The 22,157-nt window shown below is 37.1% G+C and overlaps 1 protein-coding gene across 1 annotated transcript in view; it reads left to right on the plus strand.

Moving 5' to 3' along the window:
• The window catches only part of GBE1 (1,4-alpha-glucan branching enzyme 1), a 284,975-nt gene extending 263,904 nt beyond the window's left edge, over window positions 1-21,071 (plus strand). The window contains exons 15-16 of the mRNA XM_084875638.1: window positions 9,164-9,281; window positions 19,208-21,071. Of these exons, the coding sequence (XP_084731764.1) occupies window positions 9,164-9,281; window positions 19,208-19,264 (175 nt within the window). The 3' untranslated portion in view covers window positions 19,265-21,071. The remainder of the gene's footprint in view (window positions 1-9,163; window positions 9,282-19,207) is intronic.
• The last annotated feature ends 1,086 nt before the right edge of the window (window positions 21,072-22,157 follow it).

The raw sequence follows: 22,157 nt of genomic DNA on the forward strand, positions 1-22,157 counted from the left end.
ACAATCGTGTGTGTGCATGTGTGTGTGTGTGTGTGTGTGTGTTTGTGTGGGTGTGGGTGTGTGGTTAAAGCCCTCCTACTAATGTTTTTTGTGCCTCTAAGAAATGTTTACTTTGAATCTTTTCCCTCATACTCATCAATCTAGGTGTAGCTATGATAGTTATGGGCTATGTGCCCAGAAGTGCTTAGGAATGATTGGGAGTGATGATGCTTGTGTGTGTGTGTGTGTGTGTGTGTGTGTGTATGCACACACACTCACATATACATATCTGCAAAATTTGCTTTACACTTATTTACAGGATACAAACTCAGGCCCTTCTCATTCGGCTTTCTCAAGCACAAAGTGAGCCCTATAGTGTTAGGATTTTCTATTTGATCTTAAAAGTTAAAAGAAACAGAGCAATATACATTAATTTTCTTATATTCTTGGTCACTATGATTTCAAATTAAGAATAAGGATGTTTTTACTCTTAAGGATAAAAAAGTAAGATTTCAGAATTTAAGTATTTTCATGTTTATGTACTTTGTAGTCTTTATCTAGCAGATGGTGGTAAGGTGGTAGAAAATATATCCACGTGCATATATGTATGTATGATTTTGAAGTGTCATTTTGATATCCTGTGCTTAAGTTCAACCTTCTGTTTAAAGAAAGCTAACCAGCCAAATTGAAATGCAAAGTGTTATATATATGATTTTAGCAAACACACTAATTACAAATTATATAAAATGACTACCTCTAGTGCTCAAACCAGAGTTATTCACCTGAGAATTTATTGCTCCAAATTGACATACATTTGTTTAATGACTGAGACTTCTCCTAATAGAAGGAAAAAATATTTTTAAATATCCAGGTAAAATTTTATAGATAATGAAGTGAAATTGTGTTAGAATTTATATTGTACAGATCTAAAAATTTAACCTCATCAAAAGAGGGAAGAAAATCAAAGTTGTATTTTTATGGCCAAAGCAGTATTAACTTATTAAATTTAGCAAAAGCATGCATAGGTCATAACCCAAGGAGGATTTTATGATAGGAAAACAATAAAAAGAAGTTCCACTCAACAAATATGTCAAATACTAATCTAGGTCCTGGGTAGAGAGGAGAGAGAGGAGGAGAGCACGGGGAAAGACAGAAACCCTTTATAGAGATTGTATTTTAATATTGGAAGATAGAAAACTATAATATAATAATTAAATTTATAGTATGTTAAAAGTTGATAATATTGCCGAAACTGGTTTGGCTCAGTGGTAGAGCATTGGTCTGCGGACTGAAAGGTCCCGGGTTCAATTCCGGTCAAGGGCATGTACATTGGTTGCGGGCACATCCCCGGTAGGGAGTGTGCAAGAGGCAGCTGGTCGATGTTTCTCTCTCATCGATGTTTCTAGCTCACTATCTCTCTCCCTTCCTCTCTGTAAAATATCAATAAAATATATTAAAAATAAATAAATAAAAGTTGATAATATTATGGTGAAAAACCAGGACAAGGATCAGAGGGTGTGGGAGGTGTTTGCTTCTCAGTTAGTGTATTCACACTACTTTCTTAATCTTTTCAAAAGCTTGAGCAGCAATAGCTTAAATTTAAAAAGGTGTCCAGCCTCAGAGAGTATAAGCTCAAATATTAAACATTTTGTATAACAGGTAAACTGTTCAGATTCTAGGAAGAAGGGAATGTAAATAAAGCTCATCTAGGAAGAAGAGGCCAAGTTGGGTGTAAAAAGTAAGCTAGAGAATAAATAAATTCATGTTTACATTTTTTTTATCACTTAAGTCAGGGGTCTTCAAACTACGGCCCGCGGGCCACATGCGGCCTGCAGAGGAGTCTGATATTGCCCGCCAGGTTTTTTGGGCAGTGAGCGCAGCCGAGGTGTTACAGTAGGAATTAGTAGTTCATATAGTCCGGCCCTCCAGCTCTCTGAGGGACCGTGATCTGGCCCCCACTTTAAAAAGTTTGAGGACCCCTGATAAGTCATCAGTTTAAATGGTCTAGGGCAGTGTTACCCAACCTTCTCTCATGATGAGAATCACCTGGTGGAGTTGTTAAAACACAGATTCCTGAATCCCAACTAAGAAGTGCTAAACTAGAATTTTTGGGAACATATAGGTAAAATTGTATACTTAACTAGTGCTCTAAGACAGATTTTATATACAGAGCACTAAGTTAGGTATGCAATTTTACCTATATGTTCTCAAAAATTCTAGTTTAGCACTTCTTAGTTGGGATTCAGGAATCTGTGTTTTAACAACTCCACCAGGTGATTCTCATCATGAGAGAAGGTTGGGAAACACTGGTCTAGGGTATATAATGATTCTATATAATACAGATAATATGCAAATTAACCCTCATGCCCTCACAAAATAGCTGCCTATGACCAGGCTGACAGGGGGGTTTGTGAGGGATGACCAAACAACAGGCTGTGTGGGGTGACCAGGCTGGCTGGAGGTCTACGAAGGGATGACCAGACTGGCGGGGTTGGGGTCGGGGGAGAGGTGGAGCAGTTGGGGATAACCAGGTCAGCAGATTGGGGCACTTGGGGGAGATTAGGCTGGTGGGGGGGGATGATGAGGGGCAACTAGGCCAGCAGGGGAGGCAGTTAGGGGTGACCAGGCCAGCAGCAGGAGGTAGTTTAGGGGCAATCAGGCCACAAGCAGAGGCAGTGAGGGATGATCAAGCTGGCAGGAAAGGGGCAATTAGGGGCAACCAGGCAGACAGGCAGGTGAGTGATTAGGAACCAGGGGTCCAGTGTGAGAGGGATGTCCAACTGCCTATTTAGGCCCAATCTTCGGGATCGTGCCTAAAACAGCAATCGGACATCCCCCAAGGAGTCCTGGATTGGAGAGGGTGCAGGAGATTCTCTCCCCTCCCCGCCCCCAGCCCCCATGCATGAATTTCAGGCCTCTAGTAAAAATATAAACAACATCTAATAATCAGGGCATTTTTAATGCTAAATATTGTGTTAAGCACTTGATGTACATTGCTTCAGTTAATCCTCCCAGACTTCTGATACAGTACCTCAGTTTTACCAACAAGAAACAGCCTGTAGGAAGTTCACTAACGTGTTTGGAGACAAGTTAGAATTGGCAGAACTGGGATTAAATGTAATTGTTGGACCTCAAAACCCATTAATGCTACCACTGTATTTTATTATTTTAGGGTTTCTCCTGTCTGTCTGTCTGTCTGTCTGTCTGTATGAAATGGCTGAGATGGTGCTTACTTACTGCTTATCATTATTATTTTCAGGGGCTTTGAAGTTTCCAATTATTTTGTCCATTTATATGTATTGCATTGGACTACACTGAAGGCTGTATTAGAGTAGGTTTGAGGAAAGGTGTTTCTTTATAGCTTAAGTCAAAGGTATTTTTAGTTCAAAAGCATAGTGTTTGTAAATACAAAAAAAACTTAAATCTGTGTGTTTGAAACTCCTTTTGATAACAATGTTTGTTATTAAAGGGTGAATAAAAATCTGTTTTTTTTCTTTTGCAATTACAAGTAATTGCTAGGGCTTCATCAAATAATTGAATTCACATGTTCTTTGGGTGAATTTTAATGACACAGAACAACTATTTTCAAGGCAGGTGAGGCTAGAAATATGGTCATTTTTTTTTTTTTATTATTCTTTCTAGAGTTAGTGAGAAACAATGGCATTTTAAAATTCAAGTTATATAATCTTCTAGGACAAAGAAAAGGTCCTAATTATGTTAGTCTAAGTATTCTGTAAAGTACTTAGAATATATTTTCTATTTGCATAAAGAATATGTAGCACTAAAAATTTAGTATTATCATTACATTTGCTATTTACTGATGTGTGTTATTATACATGCCTAAGAATAAACTAATAATTTGCATGAAAATGCCTTTCAGGGAAGCATGAAAATACATTAATTAATATGCTAGATAATGATATTTTATCCCTTCATTCTTTGAGTTTGTTTTATGCTTTTGTGTGTTGTATATTTTCTAGTAATGTATAGCCAAGGAAGTAAACTTGCAGGAATTGGAGTTAATTTTTTTCATGTCAAATCAGAAACCTATTTTAGATGAAATTGTCACATCCTAGCTTATACTAGATGTGTAATTCTGTTTTACACTTAATTAAAATGTGTGGCTGTCATTTAAATTTTTAATGAAGATAGTCTTCACAAACATGTACGTATCTGTAACCCATGCATGAAGCTATTGATTTTACCATGGACACCAAATTTTAATATGAACTAAGAGTAAACAAGAATATTGTTCCCTATTAGAGGTTTTGTTTGGCATTCATTTTATTTTAAAATATCATTTTATTACATTTAATAGTAAATTATGCATTGATTTTCACATTACTGTCTGCTTTGATTTCATTTTTAAATTATTATAGTATTGGAATATTTTTTAAACAAAAACCAAGGGAAGAAAATAAGCTAAATGGATATTTTCCCTTGAAAATGAGTAATAAATGACACATTGCCATAAAATAGTTAAATTGTTTTTGAAAAAATAATTAAAATATCAGAACTTATTTACAGAGATGTATATTTATTATCATATATTCTAGGCCACAGAAAGATGGAAGTACCTAAAACACACACACACAAACACACACACACAGTTTTCCCTACACACCACACACAACCTCACACTACCAGAGATATACATTTATAAAATATACAACAACACATCATAATTCTTTGGTACTCCTGTATTTGGAAACAGACTAGAGAGAACTAAATGCTATAATTTATGGTCCTTTCTGTGGTTCAGGACAATCAACTAGGCATAATTTAGCTATATCAAATAAAGTGACAAATCTATTTGAAATGCTATACAGCCATAGCCAAAGTTGTTGTGGATTACTGCTGGCAATAAATAAAATTCAGTTTATGAAATTTAAAAAGGGAAGGTTACATTAGAATATGTGGCAAGTCCTGTGCTGGGTAATTATATTTAGATAGTCACAAACATAAAATTCTCCTTGCTTTTCAGTACCAGCTCACTCTACCATATAGTTTTTTACAGTTCCTCAGGATTTCGTATTTAATGTTTTCTGCCTTTGATATAGATTCTCCTGTAGTTTACTCAGCTCCCAGAAATTACTGCAATCATAATAATATGGGTGGGGTATGAAAGCTTCAGATCTGAAAACAACATGCCAATTTCATGTCCATAACCTTTTGACCTTCTTCACCCATTCAGCACAACCCCACTCTTACCTCTGTCAATCACCAATTTGTTTTCTGTATCCATGACCTTGGTTTTTTGTTTGTTTCTAAATATTTAAATAATTTTAAGTGATACCCAATCGTCTACTTAAAATTTTTTTTCCATCACTTTCCCCCTACTATATTTTCCCAAATTGAGCAAGGTAAATATTTTGGTTCAAAATTTTGTATTTACCAAATTTTTATTCATCAATTCTCAGATGTACATTTTTAATCACATTTTATCACATTTTAATATATATATTTTTAATTGATTTCAGAGAGGAAGGGAGAGGGAGAAAGAGAAACATCAATGATGAGAGAGAATCATTGATTTTCTACCTCCTGTATGCCCTTCTCTGCGGATAGAACTGAAACCCAGGAATATGCCCTCACCTGTAATTAAATTGTGCCCTCTGGGTTCATAGGTCAACACTCAACCACTGGGTCACACCAGCTGGGATTAATATGTCTTTAATTGGAATTTATCTTACAACTACAGGCTTGATGCACAAAATTCATGAAGAATAGGCCTTCCTTCTCCTGGCTTCCCTTTGGCACCCAGGACCGGGCTTCCCTCCAGCACCTGGGACCCAGGTTACCCTCTGGCCACCAGCAGCACCTGGCACCCAGGCTTCTCTCACAGCCCCAGCTTCATCCGGAAGGTTGTCTGGAAGGATGGCCAGTCTATTTGGCGTATTACACATTTATTATTATAGATGATTGCCATGATAACTTTTTTCTTTTTATTTCATACACACACACACACACACACACACACACACACACACTTCATCTTAAAATGACGTCTTACATCTCAAGATACGTGGGAACTTACCACATTTGCCATCTTCATGGTTATCTTAGACACTGGAGAACCCCTTTCATTGTCACTCAGTTTGAAGCCTCAGGGATTACCTATAATAAATTTTCTTAGCTTCATCAGCAGGAGTGAAGTGCAGAATGATATAAATGATAGTACTTCTTATATCAAAATCCTTGTACTTTGAATAGACACTTTATCAAGTGCCTGAACAAACACAGTAGCTTTTGAAGTGTTTGAAGAGCCATTGAGTTGAAGAATCTTCATGCCTTCCCTGGTCTTTACTCTTATTAGTACAAGTCTTCAGAGCATGCCTCTTTCTGGTTTCAGATTTAAGGACATAGATTATAGAATAATGCTTAAAACTTCTTACCTACTTTAACCTGTTGATATATCAAATACTTAGGAAGCTCTTGAATCTGAAATAAGAAATGATAATATTTTAAACTAGAAGTCCCATGCACAAATTCATGTCCAGCAGGGTCTCTTGGCCTGGCCTGTGGGATCCAGCCAAAACCGGCTCTCTGACATTCCCCGAGGGGTCTCAGATTGCAAGAGGGTGCAGATCAGGCTGAGAGATTCCACTGGTGGACAATCAGGATTGGGGAGGGATGCGGGAGATTGGCCAGCCAGGAAGGGACCGGGGGAGGGCTCCATGGCATTTCCTGCCTATCTCACTCAGTCCCAATTGGCCAGACTCCAGCAGCAAGCTAACCTACCATTTGGAGCATCTGCCCCTTGGTGGTCAGTGCACATCATAGCAAGCTCTTGAGCAGCCTGAGCATATCATTAGCATATTAAGCTTTGATTGGTTGAGTGGACGACTGGACACTTAGCATATTAGGTTTCTACTAATACTATATACGGATATATTTTATCTCCTTTAAAAATTGCCTTTATTCTATCTTTCTATTATTCTTTTCCTATTGTATTTTCTCAAGTTGAGCAAGATAAACTTTTGGTTTAATATATTATATAGTATTTTATATTCATGGATAAAACGACCAAATGAACCTAATGAATAAGAAATGGATTTAGAGCCAATGCAGTAACTTCATAGACATTCAGACTCTATATGGAATGTGGCGAATTCAGTTTTTTAATACAAATCTTTTAAATTTTTTTAGATTAATCATGTAGATGACTATTAATTTATCTGCTTTTCTTATTTTTATTCTCTGCCATATTCATTATGGCCTCGTTATTCTTATATCTCAACTCTAGCATTAAACAAGAATGAAAGCTAAACTTGTTTTAGTAGTTCCTTTCATTCCACAGTGCTTCATTTACTTACTGTGTCTCCAATTATCAATACTTATTTTCACTATTCATGTTTTACCACTAAATAAATTGGTGTGTTCAATTTATTTCTAGCTATGTTTAGTGACATTAGAATGTGCCTGTGCCCAATAGTCATCTTTTGAATCTCAATCAATCTGTGTGTGTGTGTGTGTGTGTGTGTGTGTGTGTGTGTTTCTTCTTTAAATACACTAATGTGTTGATTATCCATTTGAATTTGAATCAGAGCAGGGTGACCTGGATTGAGTGAAATGGAGCCACTAGTCCCAGCAAATTTCCTATAAGCAAGTCCATCTAATCTCCTACCTAAACAGGATTCCCTATACATGACAGTGATGGTAATTGTTTGTTACCTACAGGTACTCTTAAAGTGATAATTTTGCTATAATAAAAATATCCAAACATTTCTGAAATTACAGATTTATATACCAGAACAAAAAACATATAAAATACTTAAACCTATTTATATCCCTCCTTAGAGTAAAGAAATTTAAGATTTCTCAGCATGGGTGGACCTGGAGATTACTAGTATTATGCTAAGTGAAATAAGCCAGCCAGAGAAAGATAAGAACTGGTATATGATTTCACTTATATGTGGAATATAATGAACAAAATAAACCAACAAATAAAATAAAAAGCAGACTCATAGATACAAAGAACAATTTGACAGCTGTCTGAGGGAAGGGATGTGTGAAAAAGGTGAAGAGATTAAGCAAAACTTAACAAAACAAACAAAAATAAACTCATAGATACAGATAACAGTATGGCAATTACCAGAGGTAAGGGGGGGTGGGAGAAAGTAGGAAAAAGTATAGGGGGCGGGGATAAATGGTGATGGAAGGAGACTTGACTTTGAGTAGTGAACACATAATACAATATACAGATGATGCATTATAGAATTATACATCTGAAACATATAATTTTATTAACCAATGTCACCCCAATAAATTCAATTAAAAAAATAAATTTAAGATTTCTAAGTACCTATTACATTTTCTTGTGGAGTTTTGTGTCAAAGTTTCAAGTCTAGATGTTCTGAGTATAATAAATTTGAACATAACCATAGTTTGTTTTGTTGGAAAGAGGGTAATTCTAACATGCCTAATAACTCAATAAAGAACCACATGTTAAATTGTAGCAAGATCATGTGATTGCAGCATGAATCCTCTTGTGGCGTGATGGATAGTGTCTTGACATGATTTTGTGTATTACTAGCAATGTGCTGGCTGTGACCACTAGGAAGAGTAAGCTCTCTTGGTTGTACTCTTCAGACCACACATGGACACTTGGTTCACTTCTGTGTTCCTCCCCTTAACTGGGAACTGGAAAGATGGAATTAATTCAGAGATGGGAAGAACTAAAAAGCCTTATCAAATGACGGCTGACCAAAGGTTCTGATATTATATTTAATATATATATATATATAACACATAGAGATAACATAACTATTATTAAATATTTGAATGGTTACTATATTTTGAACTTATTCCTTATGGATTTTCTGGGTAGAAATAATCACAACCAGTAAAATTGTTGTTCTCGGTGGAGAATTTTTAACAAATGGAATGGATAGCATTAAGAGACATATAGATTCTCCATGAATAGTATATTCAGGCCCAGGCTAGATGAGCAGGAGGTGAACCGTGGTAAGAGGTAAACAAGGATCCCATCAGGGTGTGGACTAGGTACCTATGAAGCCCTTTTCAAACATGAGAATCTCCTAAATCTAATAGGAATGAATATTTAGCACAAATTATGATTTCACAGTGTTCAGTATACACACTTTTAAATTGCTGTCTGAGAACATACTTTACCGTGTCTCATTCGACTCTTGAAACTGGTCTGATTCCTTAAGAACCATACATTCAAAATTGTGCTCGATTCAGATGAGGCAGAATATGGAGGACACCAGAGACTGGACCACGGTACCGATTTCTTTTCTGAGGCGTTCCAACATAATGGGCTTCCCCATTCTCTCTTGGTAAGTAAGGTTTTTAAGATATTTTCATTGCATTCAACTTTAATCCTTTATTTTTAAAGTGATGTTTATGTCCAAAGAGATAAATTTTTAACATGCAATGTGAGTGGGAAAGGATAACTATGGTTAAAAACCAAATGCAATGTGTGGTCCTCAACTGAATTGGGTTTTGGAAAACATGGGAAGGGACATTTGGTGGGAAAGCTTGAATTTGATAGGATTGAGTTATTTCTCAAAAAATAAGAGGAAGACATTTTAAAATGTTTTCTATTATGAACATTTCTATTTTTAATGTCACAGTTTACTTTCTGTCCTTGCTTCCTCTATAATATTAACCAGATTTCGACATTATTGACTATCTTATGAAGTTTAATTTAAAACAGCTTAAAATAATCAAGAAAAAAATTTTTCTTTCATGCAGTCAGTCAGGGACTGAATTCATTCTATTTATAAAATTATCTGGTTTCTTCATATTATGAAAGAAAGCATTAAAATATATAACTAATTTTCACTTTGTGTTATTAACATAAATAAAAGAATATTGCTTCAAACTACTAGATTTAAGTTCTTTCTAAAAATGTATAATTTAGAGACTTTCCAGATCTGAAAGAATTCTACTTTATTGCCAAAAAATAAGCTCAACTGCACATGCACCTGCTCTATATATTTTTTTTTCCTGATGAGTCATATTCCTGCTTCTTTCTCGCACCATCATCTTCCCCCCCTCTTGCATTTCTTTGATTCAGATCTGCATTATTTTCACCATAGGAGGTCTTGGATTAAGATTTGTTTTATTTTCTCGAGGCCAGGATATATCTAAAATGTATATAGCTTTATTAAAGCTGTTAAATTCTTTCATTTTTCAAAGTTTAAGTCAAGCAGGAGAATCTATGTGGAACCCTAGCTTCCTCATTTTTCTACTATATTCCCTCCTCTTTTTAATATATGTTTTTATTGATTTCAAAAGGGAAGCAAGAGAGAGAGAAAGAGAGAGAGAGAGGAACATCGATAATGTGATAGAATCATCAATTGGCTGCCTCCTGCACACTCCCTCCTGGGGACTGAGCCTGCAACTTGGGCATGTGCCCTGACTGGGAATCCAACTGTGACCTGCTGGTTTATAGGTCAATGCTCAACCACTGAGCCAGAAAGGCTGGACTAGTTGTGCCAGCATTTCACTTTGTAAAGCACCACATTATATACAAAATTGATGTTCCAAAGACAATGGCATGAAATAAATGAAAAGGACAAGTTGAAATCATTGAGTAAAAGCTTTGAAGAAAGTGCAGAGGCCATAGGAGATGTGGCGTTTCCCTAAGTATATGTGTATGCATATGGGTGATGGTGGTGATACTGATATGTCTTTTGATATAAATATAGGTGCCTATGCATTTTTCAGAGGGAGGGCTGTAGTTTGTTAGAACATTCAATTTGCTATATAAACCAAGAGTGACAAACATAGTTTCTGAAATGAGTAAGAAAACTATTGTTAAGCTCTGAAATAAACCAAGAGTTAGCGACCCCTGAGGGGTTGGGGAAGGTAATTCATCTTGTAAAGAGAAGTCACACAGGCAGCAACTGTTTGTGAGAAAGCTGAACTTGAACCAATTAAACTAGACAGAAAGGAGAAAGATTCAGACAGAAAAATTTTATGTAATAAAATTCTTAACTGAAAACACCTGAGAATATCAAGGCAGAGAATCTAGGATCAAGCCCCCATCTGCCATTTACTGGCTTTGAAACTTGAATATTTTAATCTTTTTGTGCCTCAGTTTCCCTCATTAATATAATGAGGATTAGTAAGAGTGTTCTCCCTACAGCAAAAGGTTCTTAGTAGGCATAAATTCATTAGCACTGCCAAGCTTTTTGGAAACTTCAAAGTGCTATTGCACATGTATTTTTTTTTAAATATATTTTATTGATTTTTTACAGAGGAAGGGAGAGGGATAGAGTTAGAAACATCGATTAGAGAGAATCATCTATCAGCTGCCTCTTGCACACCCCCTTCTGGGGATGTGCCCACAACCAAGATACATGCCCTTGACCGGAATCAAACCTGGGATCTTTCAGTCCACAGGCTGATGCTCCATCCACTGAGCCAAACCGGTTTCGGCTTGCACATGTATTTTAAAGTTATTATTGTCATGGCTACTCAGTCATTTTTAGGTATTTTAAGTATGTCAAGATAACTAGGTGCCTTGAAGATATGCAATTAAAAAGACCTCAGCTTTGTGGAAATTATAAGATTATAATGTACAGCCTTTGGCGGTGGGCACAGACCATCTTGGCATCTTTTCCTTTTTGTAAAAGCAGAGCTATCCTGCCATAATTAAAACAAGCCAACTAACCAGTGGCAGGAACAGCCAGGAGATTCCTTTTCAAGCACTAATTGCATTAATCTTGCAAGTAAGAAATGTGCACTTCTAAATTGGCAAGTGGAATGGAGAATATACATGTCTCAATAACAGGTGGAGAGATACAGTATGGCAAGCACCTGAGAAACAGAACAGAGAGAACTTAGCCACTGCAGGTAATAGAATTGTGATCCATCCACCAGGTCTGAATATGAGCTGTGTCTTCCCTGCAGAAACAGTACCTTGTTTCCAGAGATGGCAGGTACTTCAGGAATTACTTATTTAATTATCTTTAGGCTCCAGAGGAAGTGATCAGTAGTTTTAATGTAAGGATACAGGTCCACGAATAGACCAGAAAATCCAATAAAATAGGTTTCTTCTCACCAGACTTTTCCTTCAAAAAGCCCGAGGGGAAAATGGCATTAAAAAACCAAACCCCTTATAATCTAACTGATTTGTGTGCACTGGGATCCAATCAAGTTTCTTGACCATGACCAGAGTGCTATAGGTCTCATTTCATCACAGATCACTTCTGCCTCCCACGTGCCTAGAATAACAGGGGAGAGACAAAAATGGAACATCTCTCCATAAAAGTTCAGTCCATCATAACTATTATAGTACACAGTATTGCCTAAAGCTTAATTTATAAGCTCAATAATCCAAGGGATCTGCTGAATAAGTATCAAATCTGTTTTCAAAGATAGTAACAAAAGGCAGGAAGGAATCTTAAAGTCTCCAGACCCGCTGCAGCAGCACAGTGCCAGCCAGCGCCCTCTGCGCATGCTCCCTCAGAGGACACGGCAGAGGAGAGCAGGTGTGCTGCTGCTGAAAGGCATTTGCTAAGTCAGAGAATCTCACAACGGCCAAGAGGCAATAGGGCAGAACTGCTTAACTGGCCATTATGGGGAAGTCCATTTTAGCATAATAATTTCTTTATATTTTGGTTCCTGATACAGGGGCTGATACATCAGTGCACTAGAACCAGGGGGCTGGGGTGGGAGGTAGAGAGGAGGAATCTTACTTTCTCTTCTTTGCTGCATAAATTAAAATTTCATGACACAAATGGAAGAACAGAGATTATTGAACCTAAAATGAAATGAATGAGATTCCTTTACAGTAACGCAAACACATCAATGGTGAAAAGTGAATAAAGCAATAGTTTTAGCATCACTTTTCCAGGTGGGCTCCTTATCATTAAGAAGCGTGTCTATGTACAGTAGTCCTCCCTTAATCACAGGCATGCATTCCAAGACTTCAGTGGATGCCTGAAGCCACAAATAGTACCAAACACTCTATGCTATGTTTTATCCTACACATACATATCTATGATAAAGTAAGAGAGTAACAATAATGATCCCATGTAATAAAAGCCTAGGTGGCATCGCACGATGTCATCTTAAGATCGCCACCACGATGGTGTCACAAGATGGCTGCCACACGGTGGCCGGCAGGGGAGGGCACTTGTGGGCAATCAGGCCAGCAGGGGAGGACAGTTAGGGGCAAACAGGCAGGCAGGGGAGCAGTTAGGCATCAATCAGGCTGGCAGGGGAGTGGTTAGGGGGCGATCAGGCTGGCAGGCAGAAGCAGTTAGGAGCAATCAGGTAGGGAGGCAGGCAAGCAGTTGGGAGCCAGCAGTCCTGGATTGTGAGAGGGATGTCCCAGATTGGAGAGGGTGCAGGCTGGGCTGAGGGACAACTCCCCTACCCCTGTGCATGAGTTTCGTGCACCGGGCCTCTAATAAAGTAGAACAGTTTATTTAATGCAAATCAACTGAACCTGGGAACAACCAGTGGAATGACCGGTCACTGTGAAGCACCCTGACCTCTAGGGGGCAGATGCTCAATGCAGGAACTGTCCCCTGCAGGCCCCAGGCTAGCCAATGTGGTGCCATAAGGGGCCCCCAATTGCCCCGCCAGTTGCCCTGCAAAGGGAGGCAACCAGTGGTGGCAACAGAGAGGCGGAGGGCTGGGGCCAGCTGGTGAGCGTGCCAGCGCCACTCCCTTATCTCCCCACTGGTTGCCTCCTGCAGAGGAGAGGTGATCAATGGTAGTGGCAGGGGGTTGGCCAGTGAGTGGGTGGTGCCAGGTTGGTCAGGACGGGTGCCAGTTGGGGCCCCAACCGATCCCACCAGTTGCCAAACAAATCAGTCCTGATTGCTGGCCAGGCCTAGAAACCCTACCCATGCATGAATTCCATGCATCAGGCCTCTAGTACTATAATAAAGTTACATGAATGTGGTCTCTCTCAAAATACCTTTGTACGGTACTCATCTTTTCATTTAAAGGAAGCTCTTCACTGCTTCTTACTGGTCTCCCCTAATTGCCAGCATTGCTACTCCTGCATCTAAGGGCATTATTAAGTAAAATAAAGGGTTCTTGAACACTAGCACTGTGATACTGCGAAGTCATGTGATAACCAAGACAGCTAAATGACTATCAGGCATGAAGTATAATATATACTGCATACAGCCTGGAGATGCTGACAAAGGGATGATAAACATTTGAGGGAGATGGAGAAGGATGGTGGGAGATTTCATCGCACTACTCAGAATGGCGTGTAATTTAAAATTTTTGAATTGTTTATTTCTGTAATTTTCCATTTAATATTCTTGGACCACGGTTGACTGGTGGTAATTGAACTTGCAGAAAGCAAAGCCATGGAAAAGGGAGACTATTGTATTCCTATTCTATAATAAATTTGAGGTTTCAGAAGTAGACTTTTGGTTTAAATATGGAGGTTGGCAAAAATACATCTTTTTTTATTGTTCCTCAGCTGTAAGTATTGAAACTACAACTTAGCAGTTGGGAAATGTCTTTTACTCTGTCCAAAATTATGAAAATGTTTATTTTTTTTACACACACACACACAAAAAAAAATCAAACTTCTTAGAGTTTACTCTGTTTAATATTTCTAACCTAGAAAATATACTATATATTTCTATATAGAAATAGTTATTGCAGCACTTTTCTGATAACTCTAGTATAAAATAATGAATTAGAATATTTTTTCTTATAGCATATGTTATGAAAATTAAAGTTATTTTGTTAATCATATTGTTCAAAATAATTTGAAATATTTTTTATATAACAAATATGTATGTAGACATGGATCTAATGAACTTTTCATTGAGTGATGTTCTCACCCTTCTATTATGTACTATTGGTAAATTTAACAATTTCTAATAAAATTTTTTAATTAGCCTTTAAATTATTTTTTACTTAAAATTATTTTAAATATTCTGTTTTCAAAAATTTATACCTTTTTATGTAATTAACTAGAGTTCCAGTGCACAAAATTTGTTCTCTTGGGGAAGGGGTCCCTCAGCTGGATTGCAAGAGGTTGGCCAGCCAGGGAGGGACTGTGGGAGGGCTCCATGGCATGTTCAGCCTGTCTCGCTCAGTCCCAATCGGCTGGACCCCAGCAGCAAGCTAACCTACCAGTCAGAGTGACTACACCCTGGTGGTCAGTGCACGTCATAGCGACTGGTCAGTCAGTTGACTGTCTGCACCCTAGTGGTCAGTGCACATCATAGCAAGTGGTTGAGCGGCCTTAGCATAGCATTAGCATATTATGCTTTGATTGGTTGAACAGACGACTAGACAACCAGACATTTAGTATATTCAGCTTTTATTATATAGGATGGTTGCAATTTAATTATGATTCTAGATGAAGATACTACTTTTCCTGGATGACATAGTACAGTAGATTGTTATGTTATCAGTTGTGTGTGTTTTTGTTTAATATATTTTTTTATTGATTCCAGGGAGAAGGGAAGAGAGAGAGAGAGAGAAACATCAACGATGAGAGAAAATCATTAACTGGCTGTGTCCTGCACACCGCACACTCGGTATCAAGCCTGCAACCTGGGTATATGCCCTGACTGGAATGAAACCATAACCTCCTGTTCATAGGTCAATGCTCAACCACTGAGCCAAGCTGGTCAGGCAATCAGTTATTTTTTTAGCTATATTAATAGTTGGCATAGTGATTAAGTCAGTAAGGTAGTAAAAAATCACTGGGTAGATTACTATGCATTGTGACTCTAATTAAAAAGTTGGATTATTCTGTGATATTCTGGTTTCTTGTGAAGAATGGATTGTAAATATAGCTGGAAAAAAAATGAAATTCATGGCCATACAGTACATCTCCTATATTCATAATATGATCTCAGCTACAAAGTGTTTAGGGCATCATGGCTAATAAATGGGCATAGTAAATGTATCATTATATATCATCTGTAAGATGTATACTAAATGGTTTTTATATACAGGTCTTAAATATAAATAGTTTATATTTAAATATATTTAAACATGTTAAATCTTAAAGTATATTCATATTTTTTTTTTATTGCTGTATGAAACAAAACCATTTTGGAATTAAAATTATAAAATGAGAGTTATAGAGCCAGTACTTAGCACTAAAGTATAGAGCCCCCAAATTGTGCATGCCTGTAGTTGTCTCATCATAAGATTAGCTCTGGTTATCTAAGTCCTTTGGTATAATTGGTAGTCACTTCCTAACCACTTGGAACCCTAATACAGAAACCTCAAATTTTCATATATAGTCAGATTAAAGAAAAATCACTTGCTTAGGGAAATTCTTTCCTGTTGCCTATCTTTAAAGCTCTAGAGCAAAATAAACACATTCTGGTAATTAATCCTACAGTGAAAAAAAAATGCTATAATTACACAATATTCCAGTTAATGATATTATACAATTATTAACTGAAGGTTTTAAGAGGTCTCTCATGTGACTGGAATAGGCATCATAAAGCTTCTTCCATAAAATGACCTGCATCATTTAATGAGAGTTCTTGGAGCATTATGGGAAAATGCTCATATTACAAACATTGAACTTTTTATGTCATCCCTTTGTTTTACTTTTAAATTTGGGCAAGCTAACTACCAAAAGATCACAGGCTAAGATTGTTTCTAAAAGATCAATTTATAGTTATTATTTAATATTATTAAAGAAATCAGTCCTGCCGAAACCAGTTTGGCTCAGTGGATAGAGCGTCAACCTGTGGACTGAAAGGTCCTGGGTTTGATTCCAGTTAAGGGCATGTACCTTGGTTGTGGGCACATACCCAGTAGGGGGTGTGCAGGAGGCGGCTGATAGATGTTTCTCTCTCATTGATGTTTCTAGCTCTCTATCACTCTCCCTTCCTCTCTGTAAAAAAATCAATAAAATACATTAAAAAGAAAAAAGAAAAGAAAGAAAAGAAATCAGTCCTAGCCAGTTTGGCTCAGTGGACAAAGCGTCGGCCTGCAAACTGAAAGATCCCAGGTTTGATTCTGGTAAAGGGCACATGCCGTGGTTGTGGGCTTGATCCCCAGTGGAGGACTTGCAGGAGGCAGCCCTTTCTCATCATGGATGTTTCTAACTCTTTCTCCCTCTTAATTCCTCTCTGAAGTCAATTAAAAAATATATATAAAAAAAGAAATCAATATGAGGTTATGACTCAAACAGATACCAAACTGAATAGGATCCAAATAGGAGGCTGACATGACCTGTCAGTGATCTGTCTTCATACATTGCTTGACCACACACTGAGTAGGAAACTCCATATTTGTCCTGGGCCTGACTTGGGTATTTCACTGCATATTTCTCAGGAGACTCCACTTATCAGAATCTTTTGTCTATATGTTGGACCATATGATATCAGTGAAATATTTCTACTGTTAAGGGAACTGAAGTTCTGATTGAGAAATTTAGATTTGTCTTCAGTTTTAGAATATTCCCTACAGAGCAATTCAGAACCATGCTGATTATATATCTTGCTATCCCATTAATTAGAAATATCTAGTTACTCTGATTCCCCAAACTAAACATAGAGTAAGGACAAGACAATATCCTTTGAAAGGGTAGGACACTGTTTTTTGATTCAGGCCGTTTTTGATAGGACTTAAGAGGGAAATGGTTGAATCTGACTGTTGGTTTCTTTTATTTCTCCTCAGCTGCTTTATTCTGTGTTGCTTGATTATGGAAATATGCCATTCTTTGGACTGGATCTGTCTGGGTCATTGATAGTAGTCCTGCTTTGATTATGGGTACCTCCAGCTTCCTTTTGTCACAAAAAGAAAATAGTGAATGGAAGGGATTGCATCAGTAATTAAATTGTGATGAGGTTTAAAAGCTATATGACCTTAAAAATAATGTGCAAATTTTAGGTAAATAACTTGTGGCTTTGAAATACATGCTTTCTGCTCAATTAATGACTGCAGGGCTATAATATTTATCTTTAGAAGCACTAGATTGTAAATCAAACTCGGAGACATTGAGCTACCCAATGACTATATTTATGATGTTTTTCTCAGATGATGATGATGATCATTTCCTAAATCATCTTATTTTTCATTAAATATGAGAAAACTATTCCCTGGTTATTAAATTCACACATTTTAAATTTCTCAAAATGCCATATTTTAAAGTTGCTTTCATCAAAACTAACCAATTATATTGGTTTATTTGATTTTTTAAAGGAGTTGTAAGACTCCTTTATCATGAAAACCTTAAGGGAAAACATTGTGATCATTTGCAGAATTAAGATGCATAAGACATACAGAGCACATATTGATTTCACCATTATTTATTCTTTTATTCGTTATTTCTTCTTTCATCCAATAATTTTTGGCAACTACTAAAGAGAAGTATGAAGACAGATGGTCTCTGCCCTCATAAAGCTCAGAGTCTAGTGGGGGAGTTTTGATCATAAACTTGAAAAAAATCACTAATTGTGTTAAGTGTTCAGAAAGAAACAAAAGTGGTGCAGTGATAGAAAATGAAATGGAAAAACTGTCATATCTAGTGTTGTCAAGAAACACCTCTCATGGAGCTGAGATATTTGAAGATCCTGGAGATAAGGAAGTAACAAGGTACAGGGTATTGTGACCACAGGGCACAGCATGGCAGAGGCCCAGAGGAAGGGCAGGGTGAGGTGTTTGAGGAACTGAGAGGTCTTGTGTCTGGAGCTGGTGAGTACGGAAGGGGAGAGAGACAAGTGGTGCTGAGCCATGATGAGAGATGTGCTCATACAAAAAAGGAGCTGTGTCCAGACTCTGCAGGCATGGAGAGGATGGGTATTCTTTTTTCAGTGCTGTAGCATCCTTTTTGATTGTCTTAAATTGGTGAGGGCCTAAAATACCCTTAGGATAACTTATGTTATACTTTTAAGTTTTTTGTTGCTTAAAATGACAGGAAGAAAAAAAAAAGATGATAAGTAGTGCTTCGTATATTACTTTTATTCACCTGAATAGACTAACCTTGTGACCTATAAGGTAGCCTTCCTTTCCTCCTCAGGGTGCTGGAATAGCAATTAGTGCCATTTACTAGTATATCCCTGTCTGGGGAATTTTGGTTTTGTGCAGCGTATGGAGCCCTCTAGTGGCGATTGCTTTAAATGAGTCTCCCAGTGATGCCAGAGCTGTTGGAAAGGTGGCATTGAGGCTCCTCAGAGCCTGCAATATTGTATGGGTAACTCTAACTAAGCATCTGTGAGAGCATCATACCCCTTAACTTAATGACGTCGCATTCAGTATTTCTTTCAGTTGCACTGACATGCTTGTGTTGACCTAGGTGTACATTCCAAGCCGAGTGGCCCTCATCCTTCAGAATGTGGACCTGCCCCACTGAAGAGCCCGGATTTCAGCTCCGCCAGGGAAAGATGTGTGTTTTGTTTTCTGTTCTCATTGTCACGTAGTTTAAAATGTGGAAGCTCCTCTACAAATATAACGCCTAGCCAAAACGTCAGATGTCTGAAATTAAAAATTGGTTTATGCAAATGAATGTCAAACTTTTCTTGAAGAAGTAGAAGGGAAGTTTCAGGCATTTTAGACTATATTTTCCAGATATCTAAGAATTCTTAAATGAAGTATTATATATCATGTCTTAACACAACATTACTTTCCTGGTCAGTTATTTGATGCTTTTAAATTCTAATTTGAATCATGTGTCATGTATGATCATGTTTCTAGTGTATGATCCAGTATTTTCTTGAGATGGATATTTGGAGACTTTACTTGTTCTATTATCTCTTGGTCTAACTTAAGAGGTACTGAGGTTGTCACCATGTTTTTTTCAAACTACCTTTAGAAATAATGTGATAAATAGGTTAGCCATACTATAAAATTAAGATGTATTATAGGTAATATAAAAGTCATTATCTATGAACTTATCCATGCTTCATTCTCATAAGTGCTTTTAGTTTTGTGATCTCTTGTTCACTAAGTATCTAGGTAGGTGCTGATATTCAGTCTTTATGAAGGTTGTAACATTTCAGAAAATGTCTTTTACTTTCAGCAAATAAAAATAATTGCAAGATCGCCTTTTCTAATGTTTATTTTGCTGTACTGGTATGGGGGTTGATTTAGAACAAATATTAAAATGCCTATCTCACTTCTGATACCTCCCTACGAATATGCACGTGTGATGATAAACTAGGCCTGATAACTAGGTTAATGACATTGTTTCACTAGGTACTATTTTGTATCTTAAATTACATTAACCAACTCAGATATCTCAGCTATCTCCAGCCTGTGCACTGAATTAACTATCTTGACTCAGTGGGATTCTCAGTCATGAAATTACCCTTCAGTATGAAATAGTAGGCCACAGATTTAAAGTCTTTGGTGGATAATTCATTCATTACTAAGAAATTACAGTACTTATCAGACATAAAGTGTCTATTACTTTTTTAAAGATCTAATTTTTTTCCCTTTCCATTAGTATTGACTGCTTCTTTTTTGTTATTGTTGTTTTTAGTCTGATTATTTGTGCCTAGTAAGGAGTACGTAACAGTGTTTCTATTAAAAAACTGGGTCAGTAATAGAAGAAATTGGCAAAAGGAGCTGAGAGCTAAACCTATATATTAACCATCTTCCTTATAACTTTTTCAATAAAGCCTTGTATCTAGGTCTGAAACGTGTTATTTGCTTTAACTTGAAAGTAGAGTAATCATTTTATTTCCTGAAAGAATCAGCAGTGCAAGCTGATGCTGCTACATGCTAGAACTTTGCTAATGCCGTAGCACTGCCATGCTGGGCACTGTGCCTGCTACTGATAACACAATGTGCAACTGGATTATTGGTATTCTAGTTTATAATTTCTCATGTATTAAAATATATGCTAATTCTCTAATATGGCTCTTTAAAAGTAACAAGATATTACTTCATGCCTAAACCTGTTTTCTTCCCCTGGTGACTTCTGTGGTGAAGTCAAAAGGACCAGAATAATTATGTATTTCCCTCATATCTATTGGCCTTACTAATATGTTCTTTAAACTTCACAGTCTGTGGTTCCAAGTTAATCAATGTAATGAACATTTGTTGCCTTTGTCAAGTGCCCTCCTCCACCCCACGCCCCCTGAAGAATAATCAATGGATGTTGCTAGGTAGGAATTATAAAAATACATGCAAACAAATAAAATATTAAAAATCCAAAATGGAATGAAGTTGTGTGTGTTTTCTTATCTATCATAGTAGACACTTTTTATAGAACATGCCAATATTGTAGTGTATTCCACTTTCGATCTTCCTTGTTTTATCAGTAACATTCTCATCATCATGTGTGAGAAGTTCTTTCTTTCTGTTGTTAAACATTTTTAATAATTGCAACAGAGAAATGCAAAATTTTATAATAGTGTTTCTTCCGATGTGTATATTACCTTTAAAAAAAATGAGAGTGATCTATCTTTGGTGAGTCTTTCAAAATAAGTATTTTTAATTTTTTATGTTCTAGAAAACAGAGGTGACTACAGACTTCTTTCATCATGTCTTAATATTATCAACTGAGTGCTAGTAAATAATATCCAAAATAGAATTTACCCTTAATGCTACTGACACTTAGTGTTTTAGTTTACTCAGGAAATACCATGATTTTTAATAGTCAAATAGCAAATTGTACACATTTTTCCTAGAATGCTTTCCACTTTATAACACTTGAACTCTGAGGGTCGATTCCTTTCATATTTTCTTTTCTGTACTTTTGATGCTTCTCACTTTGCCCTTTTCTTGGCTGACATATTCATCTCTGACATGAAATGAGGGATTTAGCCTCCATGTTTCTCAAGTTCAAAAAATAACCAGTGACAATAAATTGATGTTCCTGATGGCAACTAAAAGAATCCAGGTATTTTCTCCTCTGTCTGGAGCCCTCCCCTTAGTAATACCAAATGAACATTTGTCACCCATCAGGGCTCTTTACAAGAGGTTGTCTGAGTAAGGAACCTATTCTTCAAATAATACAGAGGAGTGAACAGACAGGCCTAGTGAAAGCGATAAGGAGGATTGTGTTGTGTTCCACTTGTAGCTTCAAGGTGAGTATATTTTCACTGTCTGGGGTCCTGCAGCCATTGAACTTGGTGATGAAAGCAATGCAAAATCGGGTTCCTCTTGCCCTTCCAGTTTAGAACGAGCCAGAGCAGAGATACCCAGTAGAGAGCAGAGCAGTGAGGTCACTTTCGGGCTGGGCTTGCAGGTCTCAGGCTCTTTGTTTTGGCCTATTTTGCATCATGTCCTAAACGGGGATT

This window comes from Pipistrellus hanaki (genome assembly GCF_964339955.1).
Source record: "Pipistrellus hanaki genome assembly, chromosome: 2".
Classification (NCBI taxonomy): domain Eukaryota; kingdom Metazoa; phylum Chordata; class Mammalia; order Chiroptera; family Vespertilionidae; genus Pipistrellus; species Pipistrellus hanaki.